This window comes from Hydra viridissima, unplaced genomic scaffold (genome assembly GCF_058129835.1).
Source record: "Hydra viridissima isolate aposymbiotic clone 2 unplaced genomic scaffold, HvirCarnegie_v1 scaffold_1, whole genome shotgun sequence".
NCBI classification, from domain to species: Eukaryota; Metazoa; Cnidaria; class Hydrozoa; order Anthoathecata; family Hydridae; genus Hydra; species Hydra viridissima.
The window spans coordinates 37,933,903-37,945,538 of NW_028324300.1; the positions used below are offsets into that span (position 1 = coordinate 37,933,903).

The window sequence follows — 11,636 nt, forward strand, 5'->3', positions numbered from 1 at the left end:
TAACTTTAAATAATCGAAACGAGTTTTTAGTATTATTGCTGTTGAGCGAGCATTACCAGTCAACATATGTTTCGTGGCCGACTATTTTAAGAGTTTTGAACTAACGCTTCCAATCTGTTTGTATTTCAAATATAAAAATGTAAACACCAATGAACGAAGTTTATCCTGCCAGCACCAACCCATGTACCTGGTCCTACCATCGCCAATCAATATAAAATTCTCTTCAGCTCAGTCTATATTGACCACGAGTCAATCTTATAAAACATATTCGTAAGTATTTACGTGTACTTTCTCATGGTTCGCATTGATTTTGATATTTTTGTAGTATGACCATTTTTACGTTTTCAAGAAATTCATGGTCTTACGAAGTTTTATAAAATCGACCACGCACTTGCAGTTTTAAAAAGTTTTTTAAGCTATTTCCTTTCCATCTTTTAGCATTAGTTTAAAAAAATATTTTATAAATTTATGTCAGACACAAAACCTTTTCAACCGAAATAAATGACGTAACATACAAAATATACTCTAAAACATACTTAAAATAAACGATACATTTATAAACCTTTACAGCTAAAATCTCTTCCATAAGAGGAGCAGTAAAAACTGAAGCCTTAAAAAGTCTTATAATCTGACAGAATAAAAAATCCCTCCCCATACGATCAAACAATGCTTTCAACAACAAAAAAGCTACTTCAAATCATAGTATACACCATAACTTAAAATATACCAGGACAACCACTCATTCTATTCCAAAATGATGAAAAGTAAGGTTTAATAGATCACAGGAATGGACTGTCTACAATAAATATATCTTTTTACGGAAGAAAATTTCATACAGCTATAAAGATATATTAATTACGAATATTATACACCCTATACTCACACATCAAATAGTAATTTGCATTTATAGTGTAATTTGTATAATTACGCGTTTCTAACTTCTCAACAGACGTTTATAATTTTACAGCATAAAAAAAAAAAAAATTTAAGCATTATAGACATGATAAACAATATAGGTATTAAGAACATAGCATAATGTTAAATGCGTCATACATTAGTAAATCTGCTAAAAATGTAATATCATCAGGTTTTAGTTATTTTCTTCTCCCATTTTAAAAATTGGGAGAGAACTATTTCTTAATTTTAATAGTTAATGACTATTTTTTAAAATACACTTTACTTCTTAAATTTATTTTTTGATTTCTTTTGAATTACAAACTATTTTAAATGTAAGCTCATATTTAAAATCATATTTAACTTATATTTAAAAGAAACGTTAAAGTTTTTAGTAATCGTTAGTTTTAGAAAACAATAAACAACCTTCTTCCAACCTCATTATTTTTGAACAAAACAATTTTAACCTAACAGTATATCTAATTATGCAATGATTAATTCAGAAAGTTATCTACTAAGCATCAGCGTTTCGAAAGCTTCGCATGTACTGTACTACCATCAACGATAGTTCGAAGTTAGTATCGAAAAAAACCGTCCTACTGAGACCGATGTCAATTCTGTATCGATATCGTAAGACGGGTATTGTAAAAAATGACCGATCCAGTGATCAGACGATACTTTCTGTACCGAGACTCTGATCCTTATAATCTCCAAGTTACATGTAAATATTTTTCACGGCAACAAAGTGCAGAGTTCCCCCAAATCATTGTTCTATGTAGCACCTTATCAACGAGAACGCTAAATATCTTTATTGTCTCAATTTCGTGATAACAATAGAGTTGACTTATTCCCCTTCAGAGGCAGTGGAATTACCTTGTCACCGTCGATAAATTCCGACAATGCGTTTTTGACTTTAGGATTTATCTACAAAGTTCAATTTTGCTTCCACACAAAACACAAAACTGAGTCACACAAGAATTTTATATAGTTGTATTGATACTCTTAACCATCGCTCCAAAAGTATTATACAAAACTTTAAAACTTGCGACTCAGCTTATCATTATAAGTTTTTACACTAGTAAATAAAATTTTTCATTAGTTAAAATAAAATTATCAGTAATTTTTTTCTTCGTTGGTTTTTAGATAAATTGAAGAGCAACTTCAACTCTCAATATATTGGGACGGTATTATTTTTTACATTTTTCTCTCAAGCTGGCTTCTTTTATAAGAAAATTAAAAAAAACAAAAACGCTTGTTTAAAACAAAAAGCTGTATAAACTGGAATCAACCGCACTTTGTAAGCATGGTAAGAAGAATGGACCTGAAGTTGTTATTTTTTCCGTAAGGCGGTCTGCTTGTCAAGGATAACTTCCATTTTAAACAAGTTCTTAGACGCATATTGGCGTCGTTTCCTAAAGATCTAGGAGAGATCGTAATCCAGTTTTATCGAATCCAGGTACTATGCCAGCTGGAGATATGGAGTCAGAATACTCAATTGGAGTAAATAATAGATTTATTGGTATTGATAATGATATCATAGATGATCCTTTTGAATTGATTCGAGTGGCCCAAGAAAAACCATCGAAGAAAGAGAAAGAAGTCAAAGTCAAGGGCAAAAAAGATGCTGTTAAGAAAACTAAAGAAACGAAAGTGGAAACTGTGACTCCGGTTGAGACTAACGAGAGTAAGTTTCGTGTTGACTTATGATAGTTTAAATTTGCCAAAACATTCAAAACTACCTTTGATTAAACGTGTGGCCCCCAAAACCATTGTAGCAGGTAACACTTTTAAGTACCCACTCTTTTCTTATTTATTAACGAATACTTCAATGAAGCACCTATTGTCCTACTGTTATGTTGTTGTATATCTTTAGTATCATGTAGAAATGTTTTACCTTACATAATTGTATACAAGCACATGTTCACTCTAAAAATCAAAGTTTGCATAAGAACACATAACTCTCAAAATTTTAATACAAATTTTAATACAAATTTTAAGGGTTAAACATTTGAGAATAATAACTATTTATATGTATATGAATATTGCATAAATTATTTTTCTATAAATAACTGAAAAAACTTTGTTGCCTAATGTAAACTTTTTAAAACAGCTCATTTATTTTCCAAATAACAAAAGTTTTTGATTAAAACATTGTGATAAAATTTTAAACAAAGCATGTCTAGTGATAAAAGTATGTAGAAAAAATAAAAATTTCAATCACTTGCATGATATTAGAGTATAAAGCTGGCATATACTACACTTTTATAACCAATGTTCTAATCGTAATAGTTATCTTGGATCACAGGAAAAAAACACCAAAATTGTGTTTTAATAATTTAACTTTAGTTGTTATTTTAAAATATATTTACTTAGAAAGTTAGCAATCCTGCTTGATTTCTTGTACTTAATTACTTATCTTTGATAAATCATTTTTCAGAGCCTAAGAACGAATCTTCTGACAGACGTGGTGGGCGTGGTGGTGGACGTGGTCGTGGTGGGCGTGGTGGTGCTAAGACCACAGATTCCTCTAATGAAAGTGGGCGAAAAGGTTTTGGTGACAGTTCAGCTCCAAGAAGTGAAGCTTCAAGAGGAGCGTGTAGAAGATGCAACGAAGAAGGGCACTTTGCTAAAGATTGTACTCAAGCTCCAACATCTAGTGGTGGGAATAAAGGTGCTTGCCACAAATGTGGTGGGGAGGGTCATTTTGCAAGAGAGTGCCCCAATGCTGAAAGTGCTCCAAGAAGTGGAACTTGCCACAAGTGTGGTGAAGAAGGGCACTTTGCCAGACAATGCCCTAAATCAGGGCCACCTGGAGGAGGAGCATGTAGAAAGTGTAATGAGGTTGGTCATTTTGCTCGCGAATGCCCTCAAAATCAAAATAACACTGATTCAAGCTCTGGATTTGGAGCTCCCAGTGTTAGTAGTGGGTTTGGTGCTCCATCCAGTGGGTTTGGTGCTCCATCTGGTGGGTTTGGTGAAGCACCCTCAGATAGTGGGTTTGGTGCTCCAACATCTGGTTTTGGCAGTTCTGAATTGAGTAATGAAGGTCAAGGTGGTAGAGGTGGTTTCCGTGGAAGAGGCAGAGGTCGTGGTGGAAGGGGTGCAGCTCGTGGTCGTGAATTTGATAGAAAAAGTGGTAGTACCAAAAGGTGTTGTGCTTTTTTCATTTATTTGCTAAAATATTTAAGTTTTCCTACTGTTTTTAGACCTAACTTTTACTTTTGTCTTAATTGATTGGTCTCTTATTCTAAGTATTTGCATGTTAAACAGCTCGGTCAAACCAACTGAAAAGCGTGATGGATCAGGTGCTTACAATTGGGGTACTCTTGGAGAAGAAAATCCAAGGTGAACCACATTGATTTTAAATTTAATTTTTTTTTTTTTGAAAATGACTGTTGTTGTCAAACAAAGTAGATATCTGCTAGATATGTTTGGCCATTTGAATTAAAGTATTTTTTTTTTAATTTTTATTAAATGGCATTAAATGAAAGAAACTAAAAAAAAAATTATTCAAATATGTTTGTTAGAAAATTTAAGTGCTATAATCAACTAACATTTAAATAAAAATCTTCATACTAAATTAAATACTTGATAATCACATTAAATTTCTAGCAAAAAACTTTTAACATTTTAAACAAGTTCTATATTCAAAATTGTATTATAGTATTATATTCAAAACCATATAAGTATGATTATAATTTTTGAAACTAGAAAAATATATTTAATTTGTAATGCGTTTAAATAGACTTGTGTTTGATACTCTTAGTGAAGACCAGCAAGTAGCTGTAAGTGCTCCTCAATCAGATGGAGAGGCACAAGAACAAGGGTAGGTGATGCCAAATCAAAAAAGGTTTATAAAGGAAAGAAAAACTATTTAATAAATATCAGATATTCAGCTTTATTTTATTAACTTATTTTAATATTTAATTTTACCTGGTATGTTATAAGTTTTCTATTTACTCTTCTCTAACAAAATAAAAGTCCTGCTTTTAATTACCTAAATTATACAATCAGAAATTTTTCTTAAGAGTTGAATCCAGTGAAGAAAACAAAGAGAACACTCCAGAAATGTCATATGAGGACTACAAAAAGAAGCAGGAGGAAAGTCGTTCAAAACCACAATATAACTTGCGAAAAGCCAATGAAGGAGCCAAAATTCAAAAAGGTAAACCCTTAAAGAAACCATCTGAAGAAGAAAATGAAGCTGATGGATCTCTGTTTTTCCCCAAAAAGGTAAACCACAGTTTATAAATTACAAATTCTTAGCTGTAAATCTAAATACTCAAGCTCCTCTTAGTTATAAGTTTTTGAAGGGAAATTCTATAAAAAGTTTCATCTCAAAACATATTTTAAACTCTTTAAAATAAATGCTTAAGTTATTCAAACAAAGTTATAAATAAAAAAAACTCAAACCCATCACAAAAATTATTTTAGTTAAGTTTCTCTTCATAGACTATTGTAAGTATTCTTATCATATTTCTTTGTAACAAATGTAACTATGAACTACGTAGCTGGCTAAAAGTTTTTATATATACAAGAACCTTGTTTCTAAAAGATACTTGATCTTAAAATTTTGAAATTGGCATAACAGTTGGCATCACATCTTGAAACTTATATTTTAAAAGATACTGTGTTAAACATTGAAAAGATTTTCATATCTTGAGGAATGAATTGGCTTTTTTTTAAATTAGGTACCTTTTGAAAAAAAGTTTCTTTTGTTTTTAAAAAAAATTTCTTTTAACAGTATTACGAAGAAAGGTTGAAGACTTCAGGAAGAGTTAAGGAACATATGAACTTGGAATTTCAATTTGCTGCTGGTGAAAATCGGCATCTTGAAGACAGAAGTCGAAGAGGAGGACGAGGTGGAAGAGGAGGACGAGGTAGTGGACGAGGCGGAAGAAAAGACGACGGTGGCTATGCTTCAAATTCAAGCATTCAATTGGAAAGCAAGGACGAATTTCCTTCCTTGGGATAAAATTGAACTGGTAGCTGGATTTGATTTTTCTGGATTACTATGAACTCAATTCGATCATCCTAAACCACTATATCTAATTACAGTTAGCAAAGTCGCCTGTATTGGAATAGCTATAAATGCGATCTCCTCTAAACGCTGTAAAATGTTGTTATAGTTGCAAGTCTCTATATATATATATATATTTGCGAGCAGCTATTGCACACGATTGAACAAACACAGTTATTCATATGTTTCTGATTGTAAATAATGCCATTTTCATTTACGCAGGTACTTTTCATAGGATCCGTTGATTCCTTTTCTTACATGTCTTTTACAATGTCTTCATAGCATTTCGTATGCAGATAGCGTAAAGGGATTTTTTCTCTTATCTTCTTTTCCTCTGCTAAAGAGACACGTTTTACTTTTTAGGGAGTTTTCTTTGGAAATTATTTCAACTAATGTTAAGGCTATGTGCTGCTTAACGATTCAGTCTCTACAATAAAGAATTTAGATCGCTGAAGGATACATGGCTTTTTTTATTTATATTATTAATACCAATATTAACCATTTGGAATGAAACGGTTCAAAGAAAAAATAGTGAGATTATCAGTAAATTAGGAGGGAATATTGACTAGTCAAATTTCAACATTCCAACCTGGAGATCCTCTCCAGACTGGAATCCTATAGATGTAAATTAAGAGAAACAGTGGTACTTTATAAGGTTATACGTGATTTTTGTTAGAAAAGTGCTAATTATATGGACAATTAGAACTTCAGCTGATATCCTTACCTCCACACGACTTTTCCGCTTTTCGGAATCAACATCAATATCCATGGTCACATTTTTTCCCATACATTAGTGAGATTTCAACTAACAAATTGAGGCTACATCGTCTTTCGTTCTAAATTTTTTGACCTCTAGCTATTGACTAGTTACGGATGATTGAGATAGACACCATCCAGAACCTTCTTAACAATTGACCGTGTTTTTTTCAGCTTAAATTATTTTTAAAACTATATTTTAATTTTTCTTTATAACTATATATATATATAACTACTTATATTTTACTACTTGATAAAGATATATTTTAAAACCATGAGGTCATAAGGCGTTTTAAAAAGAATTTAAAAGTTGTTAATTGGTTTGGTTTTATTTTTGATAGAAAAGTACCTAAACTGGTCAATCACTAAAGCGTTCATCGCTATAAAATTGTTTCAAATCATTGACCCGAGAAGAATTGATCGATTAGTAATTTAAAAGATTAAGTTGCAAAGAGAATCTTTGTTAACTAAAAAGATCTTTTATGTAGCCACCTGATCAGAACCGATAATCATTTTGATAATCCAAAAAAAACTGAAGTCCTTACAGTTCTCTTAATAAAGCACTTGGACTATTATACTTTTTATCACGTTTACTTTGTTCTAAAGTCATTATCTTTATAATAACTTTTTTTTTTTTCTATTCATCATTTTATGTTCATTCATATAGAGTGGTTCTCTGAAGTCTTGAAATAAGAAACCCTGAAATTTATCGAGTCCCGAAAAATGAAGTGATGTTCCTGGATAGTGCTTCATTTAATGTTGTTTTTCCGTTAATAGCTAAAGGAGAGAAAAAAAAAAAAAAAAAAAATTCCACGAGTCAAAAGTGAATCAATTTATCTTTTATTTTTCTATTCTTATAGTCATCATCAACTGATCATGATTATATTCACAATCATCATGCTCATAATCATGCTTACAATAATCATTACAATGATCAAAGATTCGTTTCAAATTTAACAATTTTTCTGTTTGAGAGTTTGATAGAATAAGTATAAAGTGTATTGAAAGCGTTAAAGTAGAGTGTATAATTCAAAATCATTCAGGAGCAATTAAGATTTTTCTAACTGTTTGGAATCATCGATAAGAAACGTGACGATCCGACGCATTAAAAAAAAATGTATTGTGATTTTGCATCGCGGAAGAAAATTCTTAAAAAATGTTATTTCTATATTTTAAAAAACCGCAACCGCAATCATGCTATGGAGGAGAATCACATTGCGGTACTTTTGATAGCAGCTCACGTATTTCAGACTTAAGTGATGGTAATCTTGTAGCTGCTTCATCCAATGAGATATCTTTATTTCGAAGAAAAGCAGCTAGAGTCTGGAATAGACAAAATACACTTAATCAGTATTTTTCTACAAAGAAAAAATCTCAATTAAATTATGCTATAACAATTTTTTCTTAAGTTTATGAATAACAGTACAAAACCAACATATAAACGATGACATCAAAACAAAGCGCATAGCAACAAGTACAACGAAAATAACAGGGGGAAACCAGGTAAAAATGGTGAACTTACAATTGCAATGCTTTGAATACGATCTTCCTGTTTCAAACGCAAGTTCCGCTTAGTTACGGTTAATGAATTTTCAATTTCTATTTTCTTTAAAGCATTTCTTGCAACTTGCGATAAATAGTCAATGAAATCAGCTGCAGTTGCTACTTTTTCTGTTCCGTAAGCAATGTCTAATTGGTCCGTTAATAAAGCAACCGCGTTCCGATTGTGATCCTCAAATTGACGATTTGAATCTTGAACCCAATCCTCTACTCCTGTGAATTCAAGCATTTTCGTTTTATAATGCAAAGGGTATGAAAAGTAAATTATTTAAAAAAACTACGTGGACCAATCGTTTCTTAGTTTTGATTAACTTAAAGTTTTTAGTTTTTGTAATTATTTTCAAAAAAGCTAAAAAAAATTAACATCATTAACTATAGAAATATGAACTCCTAAATTCATTTATAAAAAAAGAGACTTATAGAGAAGTAGAAGACAGTTTTTTTTACAATACCAAGAAAAGACATGTTATCAAAAAAAGGCGCGTCATCAATCATTATAAACCATAATAACAATTAAAAGTTAAAAAAAAGTGAACAACCTTTCCACACACGAACACTCCAATATATCATGTCTTTCAGCTGGCCTTTAGTGTAGTATGTTCGATTGGCTAAAAAGTAGATTTACTAGAATTAAAATATCCAACTAAATTATGAAAGTGCAAAGAATCTTTAAATTTAAGTTTTTGTATTTATAAAATACAAAAACGAAAAACTCGAAAATTGTAAACAATAACAAAAGACATTCGGTGATATCAGATTTAAAAACAATAAAAGGTGCAATCTGATTGAACAAATTACTCTTATCGACAAACTTCTGTGTACCGCTTTTCTTTGCACTACTTTTTTTCATTTGCATCGAAATTCATTTAAATTTCCACTAATATTTCAATTAAAAAATCTGATTTGAATTAAAACACTAAAATACACTTGATCAATTCAAAAAACATGTACATACATACATACATACATGCATACATACATGCATACATGCATACATACATACATTATTTGCAATTTAACAATTTTAACAATTTTTTACCTAAGTTTTTTTATATATTTATTGTAGGAGTTAAAAAAAGGGTAAAAAAATTAAACATATTTTTATCGTGTACACATTTTGTCTATACTTTGTGCTTTTTCAATTTATTTGCAGGGGAATGAAAAAATAAAAATCTTAGAAGGGGAAGTAAAAAAAGTTCTCCACAATAATTTTTTGAATTGACTCACGACATCCATACAAAAGGGTTGGAAAGGTGACAGCTACATACTAAAGGGGTAAGAAAGGTGACAGCTACTTACAAAAGGGTCAGAAAGGTGACAGCTACTTAACGCATGTTTTAGAATATAAATTTGAAAAAAACCCTAACGGTACTTGGCAAAAAGAATTTCACGGGTACATAATAGTTCTTGTAAAATTAGTATTAAGACTGTAAACAGAAGGTAAATCAACTGATAGCTATGCTGTTTGTGCAAGTTCACCTTAGCGTATGTGAACCAGCAATAACAAATGCAGTGAGAAGAGACACAAAAAATGAAGTAAGAAGAAACACGAATGAAGCGCATATGAATGAAGCAAAAAGAGACACGAATGCTGGAGAGAATCTGGCCTAGAAGAGCAACATGCTTTTGAATACCTTGGTGTAAGTCAATCGCAAGTTTTGGAAAATGAGATAAAACTCAAAGGAAATTTTCTGGCTACAGTTCATACTTTTCTCGTAAGATTTTGTAGGCATTTTTGCTTTTTGTAGTTGTGTGTAAAGAAATGCAAATTAGAGAACCGTCTCAAGTGTCATATATACATATATATGTATACATGTATGTATGTATGTATGTATGTATGTATGTATGTATGTATGTATGTATGTATGTATGTATGTATGTATGTATGTATGTATGTATGTATGTATGTATGTATGTATTATATACATATGTATATACACAAATTATGACATATATATCATATAATACAATATATAAAACATATGCTAATATAAGAGACTTTGAGCAATTTTAAATTCTTGATTTTTCTTTTAGTCTCTGGTTTTTTTGCAGGAATCGTTATTTACTACAAAAAAACATTTCGTAATGTTAATATTTGAACAGATTTGTATCTTCAGCGAATATATTATTGGTTTTTCAAACAGATTATTTAAATATGTAGGCAAATGTTGGATTGTAAATAATTACATAGTTAACGGTGTTAGCAAGTAGCTAACTATATAATTACTATTTGGGTATTCATATACAATAAAAGAAAAAACAGTTATAACTCTGGCTCTCAACGCCTTAGTTAAGCATCGACATTTTGGTGTTCCGTTAATAATAACGAACGGTAACGAATACAGTACCAACTTCTGAGTCTTTTAAAATTTTATGAATTTGTTTAGAAATCGAAAGTTATAAAATTCCATTTAAAAATTTGCGATATGAATATTTTCCGTACTTTTACTCGTACGAAAATGCAGTACGATCTTTTTAATTCGAAAACCTCCATAACTCGATTAAATGTAAAGTCACCGCGAAATGCGCTAAAGAAGAGACAACTTTCTATAATTCGAACTTTTATTTCTCCCCATAAAATTCGAATTAGATAGATTCTACTGTTTTGCACAACAGTGGTACGCAATTAAAGCCATTCAATTTATTAATCAAATGTACCAAACAAATTGATCACAACAAAAACCTTTTGGAATTTTAAACGCATATAGTCTTTTATGCGTTTAAAACAGACTTTTTATTAACAAGCGTTAGAAAATTTTATTTACTTTTAAAGACCGATATAGTTTGGAATTTAAATACATATAAGATAAGGTATACCAGAAAAAAACAACCTTTAAAACTTATGTCTCCCACCCGCTTCAAAGTTTTCATTTAGTGATTTATTACACCAAAAAAGACTTTGGCTCGATAGGTAATGATTTCGGGGTCGCCCTAATAATCGAATGCTTCGAAAAAAAAAAGGCCATTTTCGAAAGGAACCAAAATCTCTGGTACGTGTATCATCATATGTACTTGGATGGTGAACATGCTGTAACGGAGATGTTTAAAAAAGTAAAATAAGTTATTTCAGATATTGCAAGAACTGTAAACCAAAATTTTGCTCGTTACTGGGTTATCAAGCTTTCTGCAGAAATTCGTTTGATTCTCAAGATTTTCTCAGCTTCATTTTTCATTAAATTCAAATATTCTGCTTACATATTTCTGTTTATTATGTGATTTTTACATCAAGCATGCAAACAAGACCTCCTAAAGCTTACTATAAACTCACTGTAAACTATTTCTTGCAGTATCCAGTGTTAGACGATGAAATACAAAAGTACGCAACAAAACCTTAAGGAAAACAGGCTCCAATTAAATGCTCCAGTGGATAGCCAAATATTACTATTTCTAGTCATATAACTGCCAG

General features: G+C 30.8%; 2 protein-coding genes across 6 annotated transcripts in view; one reads left to right on the plus strand and one right to left on the minus strand.

Moving 5' to 3' along the window:
- The first annotated feature begins 2,165 nt into the window (after window positions 1-2,165).
- On the plus strand, window positions 2,166-6,113 carry LOC145192672 (uncharacterized). Its single transcript, XM_080069989.2, has 6 exons — window positions 2,166-2,578; window positions 3,332-4,043; window positions 4,165-4,239; window positions 4,661-4,720; window positions 4,923-5,127; window positions 5,639-6,113. The coding sequence occupies exons 1-6, from the start codon at window positions 2,356-2,358 to the stop codon at window positions 5,867-5,869; spliced, it is 1,506 nt and encodes a 501-aa protein (XP_079926115.2). The 5' UTR covers window positions 2,166-2,355; the 3' UTR covers window positions 5,870-6,113.
- Window positions 6,114-7,490: 1,377 nt separating this feature from the next.
- Window positions 7,491-11,636, minus strand: part of LOC145192593 (uncharacterized) — a 21,298-nt gene continuing 17,152 nt past the window's right edge. For all 5 annotated transcript variants that reach the window (XM_090089653.1, XM_090089665.1, XM_090089657.1 and 2 more), the window contains 3 exons: window positions 8,770-8,838; window positions 8,193-8,443; window positions 7,491-7,993 (listed from right to left, as the gene is read on the minus strand). In XM_090089653.1, the coding sequence (XP_089945779.1) occupies window positions 7,868-7,993; window positions 8,193-8,443; window positions 8,770-8,838 (446 nt within the window). In that variant the 3' untranslated portion in view covers window positions 7,491-7,867. The remainder of the gene's footprint in view (window positions 7,994-8,192; window positions 8,444-8,769; window positions 8,839-11,636) is intronic.